General features: G+C 43.5%; 1 protein-coding gene across 1 annotated transcript in view; it reads right to left on the bottom strand.

Moving 5' to 3' along the window:
• Positions 1 to 23330, bottom strand: part of LRCH3 (leucine rich repeats and calponin homology domain containing 3) — a gene marked incomplete at its 5' end in the record, with an annotated part of 99313 nt that overhangs the window by 51923 nt on the left and 24060 nt on the right. The window contains 5 exons of the mRNA XM_044456215.1: positions 1558 to 1667; positions 4396 to 4532; positions 4678 to 4783; positions 8401 to 8527; positions 16583 to 16727. Of these exons, the coding sequence (XP_044312150.1) occupies positions 1558 to 1667; positions 4396 to 4532; positions 4678 to 4783; positions 8401 to 8527; positions 16583 to 16727 (625 nt within the window). The remainder of the gene's footprint in view (positions 1 to 1557; positions 1668 to 4395; positions 4533 to 4677; positions 4784 to 8400; positions 8528 to 16582; positions 16728 to 23330) is intronic.

Genomic DNA, 23330 nt, shown 5'->3' with positions numbered 1-23330 from the left:
CCCCCCCCCCCCCCCCCCGCACTTCCTTTGCAAGACCTATCAAGCTCATCAACATATCCTGACTATTACTGGTGACTGGGAGCCAAGACAGCCTTATTTTAAAGTCTTTTTTAAGTCTTATTTTTAAGCTTTATTTTTAAGTCGTTATTTGTTTTTTGGCGCCAGGCTAAGACCTTTTTATTTAAAACTTATTTTAATTGTTAAATTATTTAATTAATAGGATTTTAAATTTTTAGCTGAGAATGCACCGGGGGATTTTAAACAATTTTTTTTTAATTTGTTGTACTGTTATTATTTATGTATTTATGTATTCTTTGTGAGCCGCCCCGAGGCTTTGTTGCGATGGGGGCGGCACAGAAATATTTTAAATAAATAAATAAAATAAAATTTTCAAAACAAGAAGCATAAAAGAGGACTTTGATATTACCCATTTAGTCCATTTACAAAGCAAACCTCCTCTTTCTTCGTCTTTTAATCTACCTGCAGTTAGAATGAAGTGGCACAGAGCTGGCTGACTGGGACAGATGTGGAAGGGATGTATTTTCAGGGTAAGGGGTGGAGGCTGGGGCTCCACAAGTTCCCTACTGCTTTGAGTTAGAGGATGAGGACAGTGCGGGGGGGGGGGGGTGTAACAGATCCCATGCGGTAGCAGCTTTGCATACAATGAGGAAGAGAAAGGCACTGAACAGCACCAGAGAGAACTGGAAAAGAGCACTGCAACCATAGCCTCACCCTTTCAACAAACTAATCAGATGTTCAGTATTCTCAGAACTGGAAGACAGTGGTGCAGATGCCACTCAGAAAACCAACTCTCCTCCTGAAATCTACTCCTAGTTTTTCAGAAGTAGCTGCTCAGCTTGTTCGCTGTTGTGTTGTAACCTCCCTCCCTGGCCAGCCTAGCTCACCGAGATGAAAGACTTCCTTGCCCCTGCCAATGACTGCATGTGTTGAAGGCTGCCCCTCCCCGTACACCAGACAAGGAACTTTCCGGCTCGTGAATCAAGTTCTGCTTTTCGTCTAGGCCCAGGCACAGCCACACCAGTTTGGCCATTTCATTTACAGCTCTCCAGTTTGTATTTCATGTGCTTCAATCCCAAAGTGTCTGCGGTTCGGCAATGTTCTGCAGACCTCTGTACATGTATTCCCTCCTCTTTTTGTGCCTTGCCTCATTACTTTGCATAATTTGGCAAAGTATAATATAAACACAAGCTGCACTCCAAGCACTCATCTTCTCAATTTAGCAACTCGTGTTGTGGGTGACTGCACAAGAGATGTATGTTGCAGAGCTAAACTCAAAGAAGAGCTGCCAAGAACAACACAGCCTGAGAACGGGAAAGGAGACGAGCATTTTCACCTGCGGTTAGCCCAGTAAAGTTAAACAATCCTGCACAAAAGGTTAAAAACACAAAGCAACATGATGTAGCGAGTCCTCCCGCACCCCACAATATGCACGCACGCACATACAGTCAACCCATGGCTTGGGAGAGAGACCAAAGGGCCAAAAATCCCACAACACACTCCTAAAATGTAGATAATTTGAGCTCCACAGGCACTTACCATGGACCAAACCCCATCGGCCGCCTGTCATAATCTGGAAGATCCGGCACCACCTTGCACGCTTCTATAGTTAGATATTTAAATATGTGGACTTTTCCTTTTATGCATATCTGAAATAAAAAAGGGAGGCAACCAGAGAACTTTTGAGAGTGATACAGGAATTATTCCTTTCTGCTGTGCTGTACAAGTGTGCATGTGTTGGATTTGTACCTTTGTATGTTAATAACGAAGAACAAAACCGCCCTGCCCTAAAGAAAAACATGACCCAAATTACCAGACCAAAGGAATTTTTCTGTCTGGGATCCATGGTTAGGTTGCTCTGGGTTCTTCAGAGGAAGAACAATATAAAAGCATTCCTCCTAAATAGTATACACTTTAAGATACAATTCTATGCAAGTTTAAAGGTTGCAGTTCCCTGTATGCCCCAGCCAGCTGGGAGTTATAGGCCTAAATTTGCATTGGAGGGCACTCTTATTATTTTAAAATGTTATATTAGTGAGCATGAAATGGCTCCCTACAGCAGGGTGTGGAAGAGAGCCTTTCCAGCTGCCCCAAGTGCTGCTCGGCGTTCTGGACTTCCTGGGGAAGGCAATGGCCCACCAGCTCCCTGGCTAGATGGAAAGCCTTTCCGCCACTCTTGCCGACGGCCTTAGGTATTGTCGTGGTTTGTTGACTTGACCATGGCTCGTTTTTCTCACCTGGCTTTGAACACCACAATTAAAATGGTGGGTTTATTAAACCCTACAACAAACCATGGCTAGCTGCAGTGGTTTATAAGCTAGCCCTACTAACAACCCTATTGCTATTGTATGTTTTACAGACGGCAATCCACTTATTTATTTATTTAGAATATTTATATGCCGTCCTATCGCGAAAGCCTCAGGACGGCCTACATAGATGAAATAACATAAAACACAACACAAATAAATTACAGACTCACACTGGCTGCAGTTAAAACATGTAAGAAACAATATTAAAACTTATTAAAATATTGCTGAAATAAAAAGGTCTTAACCTGGCACCAAAACACAAATAACGACAGTGCCAGGCGGACCTCTCTGGGGAGCGCATTCCATAGGCGGGGCGCCACCACAGAGAAAGCCCTCCTCCGGATACTTTGCCTCCTAATATCTTTCACAGAGGAGGGCTTCCGCTGCCGATCTCAGGGGGCGGGAGGGCAAATATGGAAGCAGGCAGTCCTTTAGGTCCGCCTTAGAGGCCCTCTGGGCTTATTCAGCAGGTAATAAGTCCATAAATAAATAAATAACCCCGTGGTTACAGAGTAGGGTTCAGACAATTTATTAAACTTCCATAGCTGATTGCATTGTGTGAACATATTCTCTGCAGTGGTGCCCAATCTATGGAATGCGCTCCCCAGTGAGGTCCGCCTGGCGCCGTCGTTATTTGTTTTTCGGCGCCAGGTGAAGACCTTTTTATACAAACATTATTTTAATTGTTAATATTATTTATTTATTTTATTCTTTGGCCAGGGCGACTTAATTTATACTGTTAAATTATATTGTTTTGTATTATGTTATTTATTTATGATTGTGAGCCGCCCCGAGGCTTCGGCGAATGGAGCGGCATAGAAGTTCCCTAAACAAATAAATAAATAAATAATAAACCCAGCTGCTGGGCAGGTTTTCTTGACACTTTAACTCCGGGGTGGCTGAGAGGGGCCAGCTGTTCCTAATGATCTCCTCCAGGAGCCTCTGTGCAGTGAGGGCATGCAAAACCCCCACAGGAACCCCAAAGATTCTGCTGCTGACAAGCTTCCGTGCCAAACGGCAGCAAAGCAGCCAACGGCTCTTTTTCAGCTATTTTTTAATGGCCGTGTGTGTGTGGAAGGCGATCGCCTGTAGTTCCCAAGCGCAGATAACACAGAGGCACCGTCTTTAGCAAGTCCAGCTGCGGCCAGAAGTCAAGCGCAATGGCTCGCCGGCCAGGACCCTGCACAAGGCCTGGGGGAGGGGGAGGGGGAGGGGGAGGCAGCACCGAGACCCTGCTGGGCTGGACCATCGCTTGGGCACAGATGAATGTTGCAGACTAGCACACAGCTACAATTCCCGAGGGGTTTAATGTACCGTGTGAGCCCAGCCATTGCTGGAGTTCTCGTGAAAGCTGTCAATCGATGGCCTGCCTCCGATTTCTGGGGTCAAGCCCTGCTTAGTGCTTTTAAGAAGCCTTCTGGTAGAGCGGCAACTATTGCTTTCATTGATGCTTTCATTTCCATGTGACCAGAGACCTCCACTCCGACAGAGGACCCTCAGAGCTGGCAAGCGACCGAGCCTTCAGTGCCACATTCACACCCCTGCTCTCTGCGGCTTTTCTAGATTTCCAAGTCCTCTTCCCTAGATTTTTGTCCATTATTCTTAGATTGCTAGCTATCTTTACAAAAACAGCACTTCTTTTTGACACACCAGACACCGCAGGTACAGAGCATGTAATGCACAGAAACAGCTGTTGCTGAAACTGTCTGGCAGCAGTGGCTTTTTACACACTATCCAGCATGCACATTACCCACTTGACCACCGCGCGCCATGGCAGCAGCAAAAACAAATAACGGCTGGCAGTTTAACCTCCTGATTCCAGAGCTGAAATTCAGCCTCAGTCATCTTAATGGGTATTCCACACTGCAAAGTAAATTCTGCACTGAGGCGGTTGCCCACGAAAAGCACATCTAGGGCAGCCTCTCAGTCATGATCAAATCGTCCGAAAAGATCAGGCATCTTAAAGACAGGTCACAATTAAAAGCTCTCCTCCCGCAGATTTATTTGACATGCTTAGAGAAAAGTATTCTGCTTAAGAATAGGGTCTGAACGTTTGATTATACGTTACCTGGGCAGGGGGTGACTGCAGCGGGTTATTGTCTAGAGTGATTGTCTGCAAGTGCCTGAAGTTCCGGTAACAAAGCGGGATTGTTGTGATTTTATTGCAGGAGAAATCTAACCGAATCAAAGGCAGCTCTGCAAGCTCTGCAGAAGTATAGACACACAGAGACACACACAGAAAAAGTGTTGCAGTTAGCTAGTTGTGGTAGCCACAAGGCATCCATATAGATCAACTAGAGGATGTTAGCAAGTGTTCAGAAAATGATAGCTCCTCCCCTGCATTTCTTACCTTCAGGTAAATGTACCAAATGATTTCTTCTGAGGTTCAGGTCCCGCAGAGATTCCAAATGACCAATCTGTGATGGAATTCTCTCTATTTCATTACAGCTTACATCCTGGCAAACAGAGAAGAGAACAGTAACTTCAGGGCTTTTCACTCGCTTCTTGTTGTGTGCTGTCTTAGGCAATTCTTTGGCTCTGAGTCTTGCCTTGTGAATGGAAAGTCATTAACGTTAAGTCCGTCCGTCCTAGGAAGCTAGGCTCCCTTCTCTTTGGGGAGCGGCAATAGCCCAGCGGTATGCAATATTCTTCCACAATCCCCAGAACCTCCAGTTAAAACAATCTTAGATAGGCATGCCAGGAAAGTCCACAGGTGGAGACCCTGAGGTTCTGTTGCCAGTCAAGATGGACAATACTGCACGAAAAGGACCACGGTCTGATTCTGTTTATGAATTTGATCTATTTTTACTAAAGCCTGCTTTGGGACAAAGTCTTCGACTGCTTTGAGTGGCACCAGTCTGTTCATTAAACAACACCAAAAAGCCTTTTAAATGAGCACTTTACCACAGAAGCAGCTTCAAATAGGCCTTTATTGCGGAAAGTGACCAGAGCCATGGGACCTGTCCTTTGGATATACTGCAGCAGTTACTAAACTCTCTGGTCCTCCACTGAGTTTTACTGCCAAGCTACAGCCTGCTGCTTCTGCAATTCTGCACTCTTTCTTTCTTCCCCTTACTGGATCAAATACCGCTTTCGATGTGAGCAAGGGAGCTGCTGGCAGAAGTGGATTTTCCCATCCCTCCTCCTGCAGCAGCTGCTCCGGCCTCCCAAAACGCCTCACAGAAGCTTAGGGGGCATTAGAGATGGGGCAGGGACTAATTTCCAGTTGAAGTGGTGTGAGGGACTGAGAGAAACGGTGATTATGTGTGTGTTGGGGGGTGGGGCAATCCGGCAAAAAGGCACCCTCGACAAGATTTCTTTTGAGTTGTATGCTCTTGTGCTGAAGGGCAGCTCAAAAATCTACCAAATACATGAACCATATGTTAAATGAATCTGAATTCTGATTGGCAGCAGTGTTCTAATTTATAAACATAACATTATGGTACAGCCACAGGAAATTATGCCCTGTATTAGAAGCATAGATAATCGCTGAAATCCAACAACATCCAGACTTTCACATACACAAATGGGCTTCCTCATTCTTTGAACCCACTGGGTCTCCAGTATGCCCCCAAACTGGATCTGTGGGATTTGCCCAACCCTGTGGCGCAGACTGGGAGGTGGATGCCATGGGGGCAAGGGAAATCTGCTCTGCCACCAATTTTTAGTTTGCTGATGGAACTGTTGTTCCAAGCCATGAGGTTCAGAAATCAGCTGTGAGCCAAGTTCGATTTCCAAGGCAGGTGACAATAATACTTGAAAAACAAGCCAGGTGACTAGATCCTGGATCAGAGCCAAGATCTTCTCCTAAGCAGACTGAGAACTACAGAGCTAATAGATATTTAATTATGTTTACATATATGTTCAAAGCGGCACATAGGAGGCCCCAAAATACTATGTTTTACTAGCAGCATACTTTAGAAGAAGCAGTACATATAGCCCAAAAATGCATATGTGGAATACTGTTCTCAATGCATAGTATTTATTGATTGATTGATTTTCAATACTGTCATTTATTAAAATCTCATGATGGTTTTGCAATATTAAACCTTGAAGCTTATTTAATTATTTCATTTGCAACAATTATATATTGCTCCAGAGCAGTGATCAATCAACAGTAAAAAGAATAAAACGTCATATTGCTCTTAAAAACCATGGCTGGCCAATCAAGGCAGGTTTCTTGGAATCAAGATGTTTCCAGCAGGCACTAAAAACAGCATGGTACTGGTGCCCGCCATGCCACAGAAAAGGCGCCACCCACACTGGCAAGCTCTTTCCTGGGTGGACTCCACCTGGGCTAAGTGGAACCACTGGAAGCATGCCATCTGATAACCTCAGCAACCAGGCTGATTAACAAGGGAGCTTCTCCAAGGCAGTCTTTAAAATGCATCGAAAAACAAGGCACTGACACAAAAAGCACAGAAGACTAAAATGAAAAATAACAAGCAACTGCAGGCTTGGTGCAATTGTTAGCTGTTCCTTTTCCCCCAGCTATAAGCTCGGAGCAAACAGTAAGCTGCAGACAGCTGTCACGGTTATCTTTTCAAGCCCTAGAAGAGACGCAAAGTTGCTTTGAACAGCGAGACAACAGCGATCTCAGTCCAGTGGCTGATGGAACCAAACAGATGCATCTCCTCATCTTTTCAACTGATAGATGAGATGAACTCTATGGACATTGGGAATAAAGGTGGCTGTCGATCTTAAGGCTTGCTCGCGGGTCACACCAATCTGGACTCCGCATCAGAAAATGGAGGGGGTCGAAGGGCCTGGGGAATATGGGGCTCCAGGCTCTGAGATGAAAGAAGTGGAGGAGTTTATCTCAAGGCAGCTTTTCCCAGGTGTGCAGAATGCCTCCAAGAATAGCCATGGGGCACAGATATGATTGGTGACCCCACAACACAAGGTCAGGAGAGGAAGGCAGTCAATCAGAGGACAGACATATGGAAAGGAAGTGGGCTCGCTTCCAAATGGGCCCTTGAGGAGGCATCGGGGCCAAGCGTACGCAAAAGACACGTTTTTGGAAGCAGTGTTTTTAGATGGGGCTCCATGAACTGCTATATGCACGTTTCAGGATCTGGGTTGCTCTGGTGGCGAGAACCAGAACAGCCACCACCACTGTATTTGCAGGATCAGCCCCAAACCCCACTGGAGCTGTCACTCTGCTTTTTCCTGGGAGAAGAACTATCTAAGAGCGAGCTCTTCCCTCCAGAACTGTCTCAGCAACAGGTCCTCCTGTAGCTGCAGTGCCTGCGCCTTGCCTGACGGTTCCTGTCCCTGCTTCCTGCATCTGTCTCGACTCCTGCCTTGCCATGTTGCTGCAGCGGGACACAGCCTCTTGTGCTTGCATCCTGCATGACCTTTCTTGCTCCAGCTCCTGCTCCTAAGTGTGTATCCGGCTGAAGTCTGGTTGCCCTGGCCCTGGTACCTCCACTGCTCTTGTCTTGTCTTGGGTCAAGGCATATTCTTTACCTTACGCTGCAGGGAGGACACTCCCAACTAGTTTTAGCTGCTGCCTTAATGGAACACATGATAGTGCTCATCTCTTAACAATATAATGATCTCCGGTAGGATTGTAATGGCTATACCAAAAAGGGTGAAATACGCATGAACAAAATTCACATGTGCCTCTTCTTGGTATGGCAACACTCATTGTTTAAATATATTCAGCACTTTAGCAAGTGTGCATAAAGCTCAGCTAAAACCATCTGGCAAGTATCCCACTTCTTTTTAGGAGGGTAGAAGAAAGCAGCATGTCGCACGCAACTCTAAAAGCAGAGTTCAGGACTATCATGCGGCCCGCTCCCTTGCAGCCCTCCCTGCTGTGCTAAAGCTGGGGTCTGGGGCACAGGACTGTGGATAAACTTAAACTTTTATCAAGACAGTTACGGTGTCAAGACTGTTTAACTTTGGGGCCATTTGATATACCATTGCGCCATCCCTGAATAATAAAGACATCTGTCTAGCATTAATCACGTGGGACAAAAGAGGCTGCTACATCTATGAAATCTTAATACACGAGGTCAACTGAATTGGGGAGTTTAATCTTGAACGAGTGAAATGCTTATATACTTACAAGCTCCATCAGTTGTCTGAGCTGTCCAATTTCTTCTGGTAGGGAGACCAACTTATTATTGCTTGCTATCAAAACTTTCAAGGGGAGACTGCATAAATGAACTGGCAATGTTGAGAGCTGATTCCGGCTTTTCAGGAAGAGATGCAAAACAAAAACAAAAAACATATTGTCAGAACAGAGATGGAACATCGCCAATTCATCAGTGGCATGGGGAAAGTAAAATATAGTAATAGTAGAAAATAAGAGCACCATGTCGGTTTTTGGCACATTAAGTTGACAACTGGGATCCCATGATTCTAAGTGTGGTTTCTAGTCCTGTCAAGTGGTTCTGAAGGGAAACCACTGGGCTCTGCTATCCATTTCTGCAATGTTCAGTCAAATGGTTTAAAAGTCGAAGAGGAAGGTCAAGGTCTCTTCTCATGTATATCTGGACGGAATGCAGGATGTGGAATAATCAATTCAAGTTGTGACAACCCAGATTCAGCACAGATACCAGGAAAAGCTTCCTCAGTGCCAGAGTAATACGACAGTGGAACCAGTTGCCTAGATAGGTCATGGGCTCTCCCACACTAGAGACATTCAGGGTGGAACTGGGCCAGCATCTGAGTGGAATGGTACAAATTAGTGACCTGCAACAGCAGGAGGTTGGACTCGATGGCCTTCTTGGCCCCTTCCAACTCTACTATTTTATGATCATCAGATTTTATCCTTGCTAGACCGCTCATCCTCTTGTACTTAGAGTGAGCAAGTTGTGGCCTTCCAGAAGTTTTGACCTACAACCCAGCCCTATGCAGCAAAGGTGAAGCACAACAGAAATTTATTTTATTATTGGCTATATTTATATCCCGCCTTTCTTCCAAGGAGACCATGGCAGTATACCTGATCCTCCTCTGCATTCTGACCTCACAACAACCTGGTAAAGTAGGCCAGGCTGAAAGTCAATGACTAGGTCAAAGTCCCCCAGTGATATGCAGGATAGGGTGAGGACTAGAATTCAGGTCTGGCCAATCTCCATCCAATACACCAATGTGCCGCATGAAACATGCCAAAACCAGTGGAGGGCCACAGGTTTTCCTCTCCTTATCTACCACAAGCTGTGATTCAAAGAACTGCAGAGGCCACTGTGTATACATCAAATGTCTTACTTCTTTCACCTTTCTTGCTATAGTACATGGCTAAAAGAGATGCCAATCCAAAAAGACTCAACCACCACTTTTCCGGAGCATCAACAAACAAAAACTGCATCATCAGACTGCACTATAGCCAGCAGCCTTGGATCACAAAAAGCAATTAATAAAAAATAAACAACACGTTTCCAAGGGCAGTTAATGCTCAGGTCTGCTCTACACCTTTTCTACACACTTGCAGTTACTCAGCCAGCAGCTTTCCTTTCTGGACAGTTTTTCCCTCCAGAGGCACCAACCTTGGGCTATAAAAATGTTAATATGCATTAATGTTAGTACCAAATGTTAGTATGTTTCATCAAGTACTGCCCTATAACATCACTGTTTCCCTTTCTTCCTAAAAATCCATAAAAGGGGCTTCTCAGCCCTGACTGTTCCTGGACCTTCGCTAGGACCAGTAGCCCCATATTCAGAGTTTTTTCTTTTACAAGCTATTTACACAAATTCATACATTGAGGCCACAGGGCATTTTGCTGAACAAGCTGGGGGTCTCTGGATGCTTTCAGATGTTTTACCACTCTGGATGTGCATTCATTTCCACTTCAAAGCCCCATCAGGGACCCAGGTGCACTGCAGGAGATGCACTGAATTCTCATCCTCAGACAATTCTGCCACCCATTTTACCTGGATTTACTCAACGTTATTCTTTCCTAGAATAATATTGAAAAATCCATTTTGGTTGAAAAATCAGCTGTTTTTACAGATTAAAGGAGTGAATAGGGGCAGGCTGCTCACCCAATTACTGCAAAAGGTTTTTGTAACAGCACCAGTACATTCCATTATTTTGAACACCTCCATCAATCTTCATAAGCAGTACTCTAAATTTTATGGACATTATATTGATGACATTTTTATTGTTTTTACCCAGACTTCCAAAACTAAAAGCTTCTTTCCTGGATCAATTCTATCCATGTGGACATAAAACTTGTCATATGAGAACCAGTTTGGTGTAGTGGCTAAGAGTCTGGGATTGGGGCTCAGGCAATCTGGGATCTAGTCCCCAGTCAGGCATGGAATCAACTGGGTGACTTTGAGCTGGTCACAGACTAGATAAGATTGGGAGGAGGAGGAGAATGATGTAAGCTGCTTGGGGTTGTAAAGAAAAAAGGCACGATATAAAGCTAATAAATAAGTAAATATGATTCAGTTTTTGGACATCATTGCCAATATCAGTGAGGGCAGAATTTGCATATATGGTTTCATTAAGCCTACTGAAAAGAATTCCATTTTGCATTTCTCTAGCAATTATTCTAGGCACTTGAAAATTAATCTTCTCTCTAGCCAATTTTTGCATTTGAAAAGAAAATGTGCCTTTGACTACATAATTCATATGCAGATTTTTTATTTTTGTGGAGGAACTAACAGAAAGGGGTTTTCCTGGGCATGTCATCTTTGTCCAGCTGCAGAGATCAGCAGACAAACCCTTTCTGACTCTCGAATGAAGCCCAAGGCTAACAGATGGCTCTGGTCTCTGAAATTAAACCATCTTTTCCAGATTATCAAACAAAAACATTGGCGTTTGGTCCAGGATACAGCAGACTGCAGGAAGAATCCACTTGTGAAATTCCATAGAATGCCTGATTTTGGTGACAATGGGGTCACACTGACTTGGTCCTCACATCATGTCCTCAGAATACTGTAGGACATTATAAGTATTAACGTTGTTTATGTTGCCCACAAGCCTTGAAAATTAAAAAGTTCTCCAGTCCGGGAGACAACAAAAACTATTTCTTGAGATCATTTACTAATTACAACTCAGGCTATTTTCTGTATATAATTACATGTCCTTGTCCCAAGTTACATGTGGGACAGACTTCTACACCTTTGAAGTTAAGGATTATGGGATATGAATGAATATGCGCCCGGAAATTAGAAACCTCCCTGATTATATACTTTCTACAGTGTTGTCATGCTCCAAAGGCACCCAGATTTTTTTCACTGGAAAACATACAATGAGTTTCTTTGAAACACATTTCTCTGACTGAAGGAATACTTAAAAGGGAAACATTGTGAATCCATAAATTGCAATTCTATCTTCCATGTTTCTGAATGATAAATTGGACCAGCCTGCCTGTAAATGTTCGGCCATCACCAAGTGTCCTTCAGTACCAAGTAGATTCCTTTTTTCCTTTCAACTGTTCTTATTACACTGGAGTGATTATCTGTGATATTGACAACCAAAAGATTACTCTGACTTTTTAAATACAAAGCAATTACAATGGTTGCTGATCTTGATTTCATTATATAATGTTATCTGGTGGAGTTCTTCATGAACAGCCATGGATTACCTCCTTCATATTGCCTTTTGTTTCTCCGGGTCAGTTGTAAAAATTGACCTTGAATACTTTGAGGTAAGATCATTTCTCATGATCACATGCTGAAAGTTCTGTAGAACTGTAACTAGGTGAGAACTTTAATGGCATGGTTTGTCACTTTGCTATTTCAGGAAAATAAGAATTGTTATTTCCCAGAAACAGCATAATCCCTAGGAAGTAATTTTACTTAAGCACTTTTGTATCTTTGATGCTTCAAAGCAAAAGTGCATAATCTAAGTAACTTTTATAACTGTTTGCCTCAGGTTGGTGAGGTAATTTACCACTTCATTACTGTTATGTTTTGTTTGTTGCATACAGCATGGCAGTGGGAGGGGCAACTTTGGCTGCTCTCCACAAGAGATAATGAACATGAAACAATGGGTTTGTCGGTCTGAAGAACAAAAACAAACTTACATTCCTGAGTTCTTGTTAATATTTTGTAGCGTGTGTGATAACATTGTAGGGCGATTATGTACAGTTTAAGACAATCTACAATTGTTCAATATTGTTGAATACAGACACTTTCTGCCTAGCTTGTAATAAGACCAGGTATGACTCTGGCAGAGACTCGTCTAAATAAACCGCTGTTTCTCACCGTCCATGGTCCCAACGGCCCCAAAAACAAGCCAGGGGTTGTCTAGGGAGACTGGGGTGGCTGCTCTCAAACAAACGACCTGTTGGAAGCAGACCAAATGTGCATGACACACCAACCCAGAGCGGCTTCTCACCCACAGCGGATTGTGGAGTTGCATGAACCCAGTCCTGTGTGTCCTGCACAGCACTGTGCTCAGCTCACATATTAAGCAAGTCCCTAAATACGCTGGTGTGTGGTGCACCGTATATATTTACTCAAAGTAAAAGTTCCACCACTTGTTATTACTGAAATTTTGCATATTTTGTATAGGTTGTAACGCCACATTGCCTGGTATTGTTAAGCTGAGAATCTGTGTTTTCCAAACCACTGTTTTGTGTATCACATAACATATATGTGCACCAAAACATGGGTCTGTACACATTATGCATTTACTTAAATGTTTTCATCATTAGGTCTTGACCATTAATTAGTGTCTTCATTCATATTCTATGGAACTCCCTGCCTCTGGAGGTTAGGCAGGCTCCCATAACAGGTTTCCAACACCTTCTGACCAGCCACAGTTAATTATTTCTATTTATATGCCACTTCATTTTTTTTTCATTTCTACACCATCCAATAGCAAAGGGAGGTTTAATGTTACCCTGTTTTTAATGCATTATTTTTATTCTTCCATCAGTTGCACCTTTTTATTGTTTGTTGCTCCACTATTTGTCTAGATATGGAGCAGCATACAAAGACTTCAATGAATGAATGAATGAATCACGCCCCTTTGGTATTCACATAATGCATTAACTGTGGCTCACTCATTTCATTGGAGAGACCTCTCCCCTTCATTCAGCACCCTTACGAGCCCAGGGCAGAAGCCTATGCGCTCCATTCCCCCAACCCGGGGGGTGGGTGGGGCAGACCTATAACCGTCTCCCAGAACACTCCTCACTGGTTTCCAACTGTGTCGCTTGCAAAGTCAGGTGGAGCTTAGGGATTTCTGCCACCTAGAGAATGAAGATGATACTGCAAGCTTCCAAAATATGGTCATATTTAAATAAATTGCAATTAACTAATGCATCTTAAAAGTCACATAATGCTGAGGCTCTCACCCACAGGGTTCCCTTAAAGAGCACACCACTTTTCAGGTGTTTAGGTTTTATGGTCATAGTCCTATGGTGCTGGCAGACACATATCCTCTTTCATTACATAAAATTTAAGAGAAAGGTACTGTAACATGGAAAATGATCTGTATAATTGTATGCAAATTAGCAAGAACTCATTAATAGCTGTGTTATGATCTTCTGACTGATCCCTACTACCTAAAACCTGTCTGTGTTTTTTCTCTCTCTATGTTCCATAAACTAAAGTGCATCTTAAAGTTGGCAACTTGAAGCCCTAGTCAGCAAGCATTCAAAAGGGAAATCAGAATTAACTTCGACTGAACCTTCTAGCATTAATTTAACTTGACCCTAAATATTAAAAAAAAATGCCCAGCAGTGAACTGCAAATTGCTAGTACAGGAAACCCCCTAATAAGGAAGGCCTCGGCAGTTATAGGCAGCCTATAGATACATGTATAAACAAATAAATAAATATTAGTGCGAGAGAAATGTCACATGCACACATGGAATGGTTTGCTCCAGAAACTTGTGTTCAAATTCAGGTATATCAACAGGAAAGGCAAAATAATAACCAAGCTGGCAAGAGATGATGAGGTCCACTATCCATGGCTGATGTTTACACGTGATGATTCTGAGTGGTTGCCACCAAACACTCGTGAATGCAGCTTGCTTTTCAAGTGCTAGAAAAACCACTGCCATGGAGGCCCGCTCTTCTCGGCAGAAGAAGGGCCCTTCCTCCCACTCACTCTGAAAGCAGAACCATGCTGGTAGATTCCAGTGAGGGGAATTACCCAATTCTAGAACAAAGGGGTAATCTCATTACAAACCCTGGACACCTCAGAGCACTTCCCCCTCCCTGAAATGCAACTGTTAAAAGAAGCAAAAGCTTGCTGTGCCAAAACCGTACCCTTTTAATACCATAACATGTAACTACATGGAAGAACATGAAAGAGTCTCCACCTGGCATCAAAAAGCCCACGAGGGGCCAGGGAGCCTCTCCAGGGAAGGGGCTCATAATCTGGGTGCGACCACTTAATCAGTCCTCTGCTTAGGCAACTCCTGCGTTCAGAGGAAGCCCCTGCAGAAAGGCCTCCAAGAATGAACTTAGGGCCCGGGCAGATATACGAATGCATCTTGTATATGGAAGGAGACTGTCCTTTAGGTAGCGCTGCCCCAAGCGATTTGCGGCTTTTTAGATTAGCACCAGCGCTTTGAATTGGGCCCAGAAATGATCTGCTAGCAAGAGCAGACCAGGAAGCCCTGCTGTAATGGTAACGACCTGGCTGTCCTGTTACGGATTCGCTGAAGTTCTCAGATGCCGGCCAGCCTTATGCCATTGTGAATAAGTGTAGCGAGTTATCAAGTTTGCAGCCTCTCCAGAAAAGGGGACTGTGATGCCCCGAGAATTTGAGAGGGCCTGGTTTTCCCAGGCAAGGAAAATGCAACTGAATCACAGAATGCAAGGAAACGATTGCAACTGAAATCCACGGTGCCACAGCATCGTATCCACAACAGCTACTTGCCTCTTGGGGAAGAACTTCTGTTCTGCTCCTCAATGGAGGAACGCCAAAACTTCTCTAAGAATGACTGACCAACGCGAAATCTTTTTACAATAGCACCACTAGAAGAAGACCCACCATGAGGTTTTGTATACATGGGGGATGCCCTGTCCTTACCCAGAGCTCACAAGTCTTTGCTACTCAGCCTAGACTGACAGGGAGAAATGAGGCCATGTGTTTTTCAGGAATGGGCAAGTTCAGGAGCAGTGAGGATTCTAGCGCCAACTACACCAGGCCTGAGAACCAAGCCTGTTGGGGTGCTGTGAAACATCTCCCTTCCCGCAACCTGTCCCTGGGGATTATTCTGGCGACTAGCCATGGCAGTGCAGCAACTGCACCTTGCCCTCTGGGTTGCCAGGACTACTTCCCTTTAAACTCTGAGGCTTCTTTTGTCCTCTGGCCCACCCACCATCTTGTGTAAGCAGTGACGATGGTTGTCCCACTGTCACCATGGTTTGGTGCTGAAGAGTGGGGTGTGGCTCCCTCTTCCAGCCCTGGCTTTGGAGTTAATAGAAGGAAGATCTCACCCCACACTACCCTTCTCCACAGGAGAACAGCACATTCTCAAGTCTGTTGAGGGGAATTTATTATTTTTCATTAAAGGAACCTAAAGTCCTCTCTTCAGGCAGTTGATTACTTGCTGTAAATTGGCAGCATGTAAGAACTGTTTTGAAATGCACAATAGGAAGTTGTCCTCTGATTCACATCCTTTTTTAAAAACTCGCTGTAAAAAACAAAGGAAGTTAGCAAACTGAAACTGGCTAAAGAACTGTGCCAAAGCCAACTCGATTACTTATTTTTACATTGTTATTATTAGCTGAACTACACAAACATCTCAATGCACTTCTTCAACAAAATACAGGGCAGCACGAAACGCTCAAATCAGGAAAATACAGTACATTACCACTAAGCCAGTAGAGTTCATTTTTCAATAAAACCACCCAGAGAGCTTTGTCTGTGGGGTGGTTTAGAAATGCAATAAATAGCTTATATTATGCTAAGAAGTCTTTATTACAAAGCAGTATTTTTAAAAGGACCTACTCTGACTCTATCACATGCCCACTACATCACCCCCCTGAAAGCTGCGGCCCCTCCCTTCAAGCATGAAAAAGCCCAGAAAGTCAATCCTCTAGAAAGGCCTGTAATCTTGTACAAAGAACTGCTGTCAGAACAGGAAATCTGGGGGTCCTGGCACACTTGAAGCGCTTTTTTGAATCACAGCCAATGTTTTTACTTGAGCTTAACTCCTGAAAATGACCACTGTATTCTAGAAACGTGAAGCATTATTTGACTCTTCCACAATCACTTTTCCCAATGGTGCATCACCTTGGAGTCTTGAGCTTTTGCTTGGTGTGACTCTCCCCAACATGAAGAGACAAGAGTTGCGTAATGTAGGATGCTACATATTGTGTCATAATTACCTGATATTCAGAAAAGTTAACGACTGCAAATTCAAAATGGTTTCTGGAATATAACGAATGCAATTCTGGTACAAATTAAGGCTCTCAAGGGAAACAAAGAGACAAGCTTCGATAGGCAGCTCTGAGAGTCTGTTCCGTGATAGATCTAGAAGAGAAGCAAACAAAGTGGAAATTAAAGACACCATTGCAGAACAGAATACAAACAAGATGTGTATAGAGCAAATAGGCATTTTATTACACTATCTAATAGGGATAGTAAAAATAATTAGTCATTCAATATAAGGTCAGGTTATTCAGTTGCCGAACACCTTCAAAATATAGTTCCCCTCTTCTCAGATCAGGTTCAGCGACCAGTTTTTAATCTGTAAGAATCGTTACAAATGAATTTTGCATTTTGGAATGGAAGGTTGCAGGGAGAGGAATCTGAGAGAAACACAAGGCAAAAGGAATCCAACAACTCACACACACACCAACAGCTTGCACATGCGCAATCTTCAGATATTGTTGCAGATGGCCCTGGTATTTCCTACTTAAAGCAGAAAAACCAGGAAGATGGGAGGTGGTCTTCTTCAGCAACCTGAACACAGTAATGGGGATTTCCTACCTCCTGAGATGGACTAGAATAACTGTTGAAGATGTGAAGGCCCAGGGGGAAAAAAGAGATTTGTTCCCAAAAATTGGAAAAATGAAAAGGGGAGGGATTTCTTTCAGAATGATGAATATACGTGAGAAATTAAAAAGGAGGAAAATATGAGTGCAGAATCTAACTACTATTTCAATTCTGGTATCATTTTAAATCAATTATTTTAAGTTACATTTTATATAACCGACACAAAAAACACCCTGGTTTAAGAAGTGCGTGTGTATAGCATGATTTCACACAAGATTTTCTTTTGGGGTGGGGAGCCATTTGGCATATTACCATATTCCACGGCTGAAGCTTTATGCACTTTTGTAATGCAATTCTGCAAAAAAAAGTCTTGTCAAACCCATTTGTTACGCAGGTTCAACAAAAGCACCCAAACAACAAAAGCTCATGAGGGAAATTGTGGAGCATGAACACTAGATAAATGGTACTCAGTTCTTCCTCCCAGCTGCCCCCGCCTTTGCCTTCCTGACCTTCTGTTCTCTCCCCCACTGACTGTAAGCTCTGCGCAGCCAGGGACCCATCTATTTTCGGTTATGAAACTGTGTAAAGCACCAAAGATAAAATAATAATTATAATCATAATGTAATAAAATAAACACATCTGATATTTCATCTTGTCACCCCATCTGTATGCCAGAACTGTTCAGTGAGCTACTGACCCTAAACGAATTCTGCCTCATTTCTCTTGAACAGCAGCCCTCTTTGTTGGACGGAAACAGTTTAAAAAATTAAGCTGCTGCAGAGGATGTGCCACAGGTGTCTCCTCTCAAAACTAAAAAACAAACGACAGCAGAACAGCACGGACTATGAGAGACAGAGGTTAGTCTATAACCTCTAAAGTGGCCTTACTCGGATCCTATCCTTGGAACAAGCTGGGCCACTGAAACGGGAAGAAACGTCTGTTTTCCCACTCTGAGTTTAGTGAGTCTCAAACTCAGCCTGGGAAATATTCATTTGACCATGTTTTCCTCTTTTGTGTTGCAAGCATTTAAACAAAGCTTCTTGCAAAAAATACTGCCTGGTTCCACCGCTGGAGGATTTCCTGAAACAGGAGGGTAGTGTGATCTCATGGCTTCCTCCTTGCTGACCCTGGTAGAAATATTTTCGGCCAAATTTTACTTTAAAACCACAAGATTAACTATGAAATAATACCACTTCCCCTGCCCAGGAAGCTACCTTAAGGAGGAACACTGGACTCCCTTCACTCCAGCTTGTGTCTACCCAGTTGTGCATGTCATTACTTGGATTGCGCACTGAATGCCATCCCTCAGAGGTTCAGATGTACTGCTTGTTAATTCAAACATACTTTGTCAACAAGCAACTTACAGAGGTGATACTTAAGTCCATGCACTGGATATTATCTTGCTCTGTGGAGTGCTGCTCTCAGCAAGAACACTCACTACACACTGGACTCACCAACCAATTTCGAAAGCACAATGCGGCAGAAGAAAAATGCTTTCGCTACACCCTGTTGCGAGTTTGCTCAGAAGGAAACCTACCAAGAGGCCATGGTAAAAACCTATGACAGAACTGGAAGTAAAGCCACACTCGGCCTGCCAGACAGATCCATACTTTGCTTCCCCCCCACATACAAACACGCCAAAGGACACCATTTCACCTAACAAAGAAATGGCCAATTAGTAGCTCCATCATAGTAATCATAAGTAAATCTCCAAAAATTTAATCCAATTGTGGTGCATCATTTGCTCCACAGAAAAATTATTTTCACCACTATGAGAAGGAATCTCACATTTTAAAGTTACATCACAAAGTAATGCTGAGTCTCTGTGGAAGAAAATACTTCCAGGCTCAAAACCAGTTGCCTGGTGGCTGAAATTAAAGAAATTTAATTTCATTAAGTAAATGAGACTGCATGTGAAATAAACGTTTCAAAGAACAGTCCTATTTAGATGCTGTGTGCAGCAACTTCTGGAATATGTCACAGATTTGCTGCCTGGCTTAAGCTCCCTCTACCCCACCCCACAATTTATCTTCTATAAAATAGCAGAACGACCTCCTGACCAACTGCTGCTCAGCAATTGCTGGAAGGATAAACAGAACAAGACTGAATATGGAAGAGCACTCTGCAAAGATCCCATCACTCCACACAAAACCAGCTGAGCCAGTTCATCTAGCTCAGTTCTGTCAACACTAACCGGCAGCCATGGCCATCCAGGAAGGGTCCTTTCCGGCCCTACCTGGAGACACCGGGGACTGAACCAGGGGCCTTCAGCTACTGGAAGGTGCAGAAATGTAACAAATGAACAAAATAAAATGGGAAGTGGGCTCTGGCTCTGTGGTAGAACACCAAGTTACCTACTTTAAAAGGTTTTAAAAACCTCACAAAAGAAAGCACAATTTGAGGCAAGGCCCAGAAAACACTCTGACCTTGTGAGAACAGAGGTGCACTCAGAGGGCCAGCATGTCCCCCACCGTTAAACATCTGGACTGGTCCAGAGGTCTGCTGTCCTCTAAAATCTAAAGCACAATGGGCATACACCAGCGGAGTCCAGTGAGAGCGCTGGACTGGACCTGAGAGGTGAGGGTGCTGGTCCCCACTTGGCCAGAAGGCACCCCAGGAAACTTTGGGCCACAAATTCTTACTCCCGCATATGCCACAAGGAGGATGAAACGGAGAGGAGGAATATTATGCGTGCTGCCTTAGGCACCTTGGAAGGAATATGGTAACAAATAAGCTGATTGTTTTGTAAACAACAAATTGGAAAATACAATACCTAAACACCCTTACTTTTGTGATTTATTTAGTAGAAATGAATATTTATTTAGTATATAAATAAATGGTGTAAATAAATACATACATACATACTATTGATTTATTATGCATTTATTATTTACAATTCACTATTTAATTACTGCTATGCTATGCTAGTTGCGAAGCTGCATCCGACCCATCGCAACCCCATGGACAACACTCCTCCAGGCCCCCCTGTCCTCCACCATCCCCGGAGTCCACCCAAGCTCACACCCACTGCCTCAGTGACTCCATCCAGCCGCCTCATCCTCTGCCATCCCCTCCTTCTTTTGCCCTCTATTGTGCCTATTAGGCTCTTCTCCAGGGAGTCCTTCCTTCTCATTAGGTAGCCAAAGTATTTGAGTTACTACATAAATATTAATAAGTTTCTATTAGGTTAGAGTAAGAGCTTAGAGTCTGCAAAGTAGGTTACAATACTAATGAAGTATATTGCACACAAGCACCACACGCCCACAGTGCAAACTGAGCAACAGGTCTGGCTCCACTTAATAGAAGCCGGCATCCGACTCGGCCTCCCACAGGACAGTTAATGCCCGGGAGGCATGGGCTGGGACAGGGGAAGCCACAGCAGTGGCACGCCATCCGTCCGCCTGCTCCGGTCTCCTTCGCTCCAAATACAGCTATGCAGGGTCTCTTGGGATGCTGCAGCCTAAGCTATGCAAAAAGTATTAAGAATGACACACTGCATTTTCACAGTGAATTCAATGGGATTTACTTCCTGGTAGGGGGCTAAATTTTACCTCAATACAATAAAACTCCAAGGGAAATAGGAGTGTGACAAGAAATTACAGGGAAATTGCAACAGTTGTGTAATGTCTTTGTACAAATCTCGCTACAAATTTCTGCAGCCCCATATCCTTGTTTATGAATGGAAGCCTCCAAGAACTGTGCACTGAAAGTCTGACTAAGAAGTGTTGGCAGTGACGATTAATTTTTCAGAACTGTACCTGAGTCACAAAGTGCACACAACAATCTAAAGCAAAACAATAGTTTTACTATAACTAAAACTGCAGCAGGCTCCTACAGAAACAAGCCAGACAGCCTCTATTAATATCACTAATTAGAGCAGGCAAGCTTCCCAAATGAAACCTGGAAATAACACATTAAAGTGTTACACGAAGGGTTCTGTTAATCCCTAAGGTGGTTCTGACTGCTGTTCCTACCCTGGCAAGCACGAACAGTCATCCTTATATGGAAGAGGCTATTTTTAATAACCCTCCAATATTCTCTCCTCCAGCAGAGAGCAAGCTGTATTTCACTAAATCCACTGCAATTCTGAACTGGTAAGATTCTTTCCATATAGCAACACAGTTATTTCTTCATTAGCAGTAGCTCTTTAGTCCCAATATTTTTCTTTTATAAATTCAAGTATGTTTTTGATGTGAATTGTGGAAGCAATAAGAGAAAAAGAACTATAGCCACCGGTGCCTAATTCCTACTGGTTTTAAAGAGACATATACATGGATAAAAGGTGTGAACGACTGGTTTGAATACCTCTGAACATGAGACTCGTTTAGCTCTGCTTGGCTGTAAGTGAGAGAAACCGCAGATAGTAATGGGCTGGTAAAAACAGACCTAAGTTCACATTAACCACAGAACCAAAAGAATTTGCTGCAGTGTCCTCTTATTTATGGGAGTGCTATTCTAACTTCAAATGAATTCCTCATACCAGACAGAATACCTGTGTGCTTTAATACCGGTTCCGATCCTTTCACATTGCATCAAATTCCAACTCTGCTCTAAGCTCATACCACATCAACGCTCTCAACTACTCAGAACACCACGGACCAGTTCACACATTACATTAAGTCACTTTGAAAACCAGCTATAGTGGATTGGTTGTTTGCCCACTAACTCACATTACTCTTGGCAAATGGCTTTGTGCGTTGCTGCGGCCTGTTCCTCCATCGCCCTCCTGCCTTGGAATCGTAACCCCAGCAGCTTACCCCACTAATGAGTGCATTTATTAGCTTTTCAGCAGGTTCCCTCCCCCACTTTGGGCAGATGTGCAAAAATATACCCCCCTCCCCATTTTAATGGCAAACTGTGCAAATTTAACTGTTTCTACCTTTGGGGTGATTGCACAAATTGAAGTCAATCATTTAAAAAAAACTCTGAGGGAAATTTGTGAAAATCCCCTAAAAGCACAGTAACTACTCCATTAACTACAGCATTAAATGAGTAAGTATGGTTAAATTTGTGCAAATCTCCCTAAAGTTTTTAAAAAAGTCATATTTGCACAAATCCGGGAAAGAGATCTGGAGAAAGATGGCACTGCTGTTGAGGGAGGTGGCAAAGCAAGGGAGTAAACTGACGACTGTCATGTCAAGGTGTAATAGAGAGGAAATGTTGTGAGATGACAAGGACCCACTGGTGGGGTTTTTCACTGCTCTCGCTGTTTTAAACAGGCCATGCTGAAGTGACTTTGCCATGACGACAAAGCACCCTGAATAATTCTAAGCCATGGTTTCCTAGGGTGGCTTGTTTACAAAACCAATGCACAGCAGATGCCACTGTGAGTCACTCATCATGCCTCGGAAAGGCATGCAAAACAGGTCAGTGGCCTGCACACTTCAGCCCCTCCTCTCAAACCATGATTAACCCATCTCTCAAAGGCGGTTAGGGGCAGAGGACAACAGTCAGGGAATGTACACGGGAAGCAGGGGATCCTGAGGGCTGCTTCTTACTGGTTACCCCTGGTTCAGTAATTCTATCTCGATAGATCTAGCCAATGTCTTGTTCAAGTCACTTTTTTTTTAAAAGGGTGCTACCGAGGAACAGCAGCAAGAGTCGCATACTACATGTAGTTTGACTTTCAAGAGGGCCTGGGGCAAAATATTTCTAGGGGTGCCCTTAATTGTAAGGTGCAAAATAAAAAGAATTAACAGTTAAGATACAGCAGAGTGCCCAAGGAATACTTTGTGAGACCTGGCCTGAGAATTCCGACAACAGATTGATTGCATCAGTGCAAAGCTTACCACAGAGGTGAGAAACAGCTTGTAGGGAGGAGTGTGTGTGGGGGGGGCAATTTTCCCTTACCCCATTTCTAGGACAGTCTTTTCCCACTTTCTAAGATTCACTGTCTCGGTTTCTCCTTGCAAAATTCCAGAAAAATCCTCTCCCTTAGAGCAACTGAATCATCTTTGAATTGGCTGCTTCAGTTCAAGCTCTCGGCCAACAGATTAAGCAAGTTCCTTTTTCAAGCAAAGAAAAACCACTTAGTCAAGCTAGCTAAAATAAGCTGAACTAGATAAATAAATGATGCAAGACAGCTATGCTGAGGAGTGAATTGGATGGTTCAGTCGGCTTACAAGATTTGGTATGACC

This window comes from Varanus komodoensis, unplaced genomic scaffold, assembly GCF_004798865.1.
Source record: "Varanus komodoensis strain SLA01 unplaced genomic scaffold, ASM479886v1 scaffold82, whole genome shotgun sequence".
Taxonomy (NCBI): domain Eukaryota; kingdom Metazoa; phylum Chordata; class Lepidosauria; order Squamata; family Varanidae; genus Varanus; species Varanus komodoensis.
This window is presented reverse-complemented; position numbering and strand designations above follow the sequence as displayed.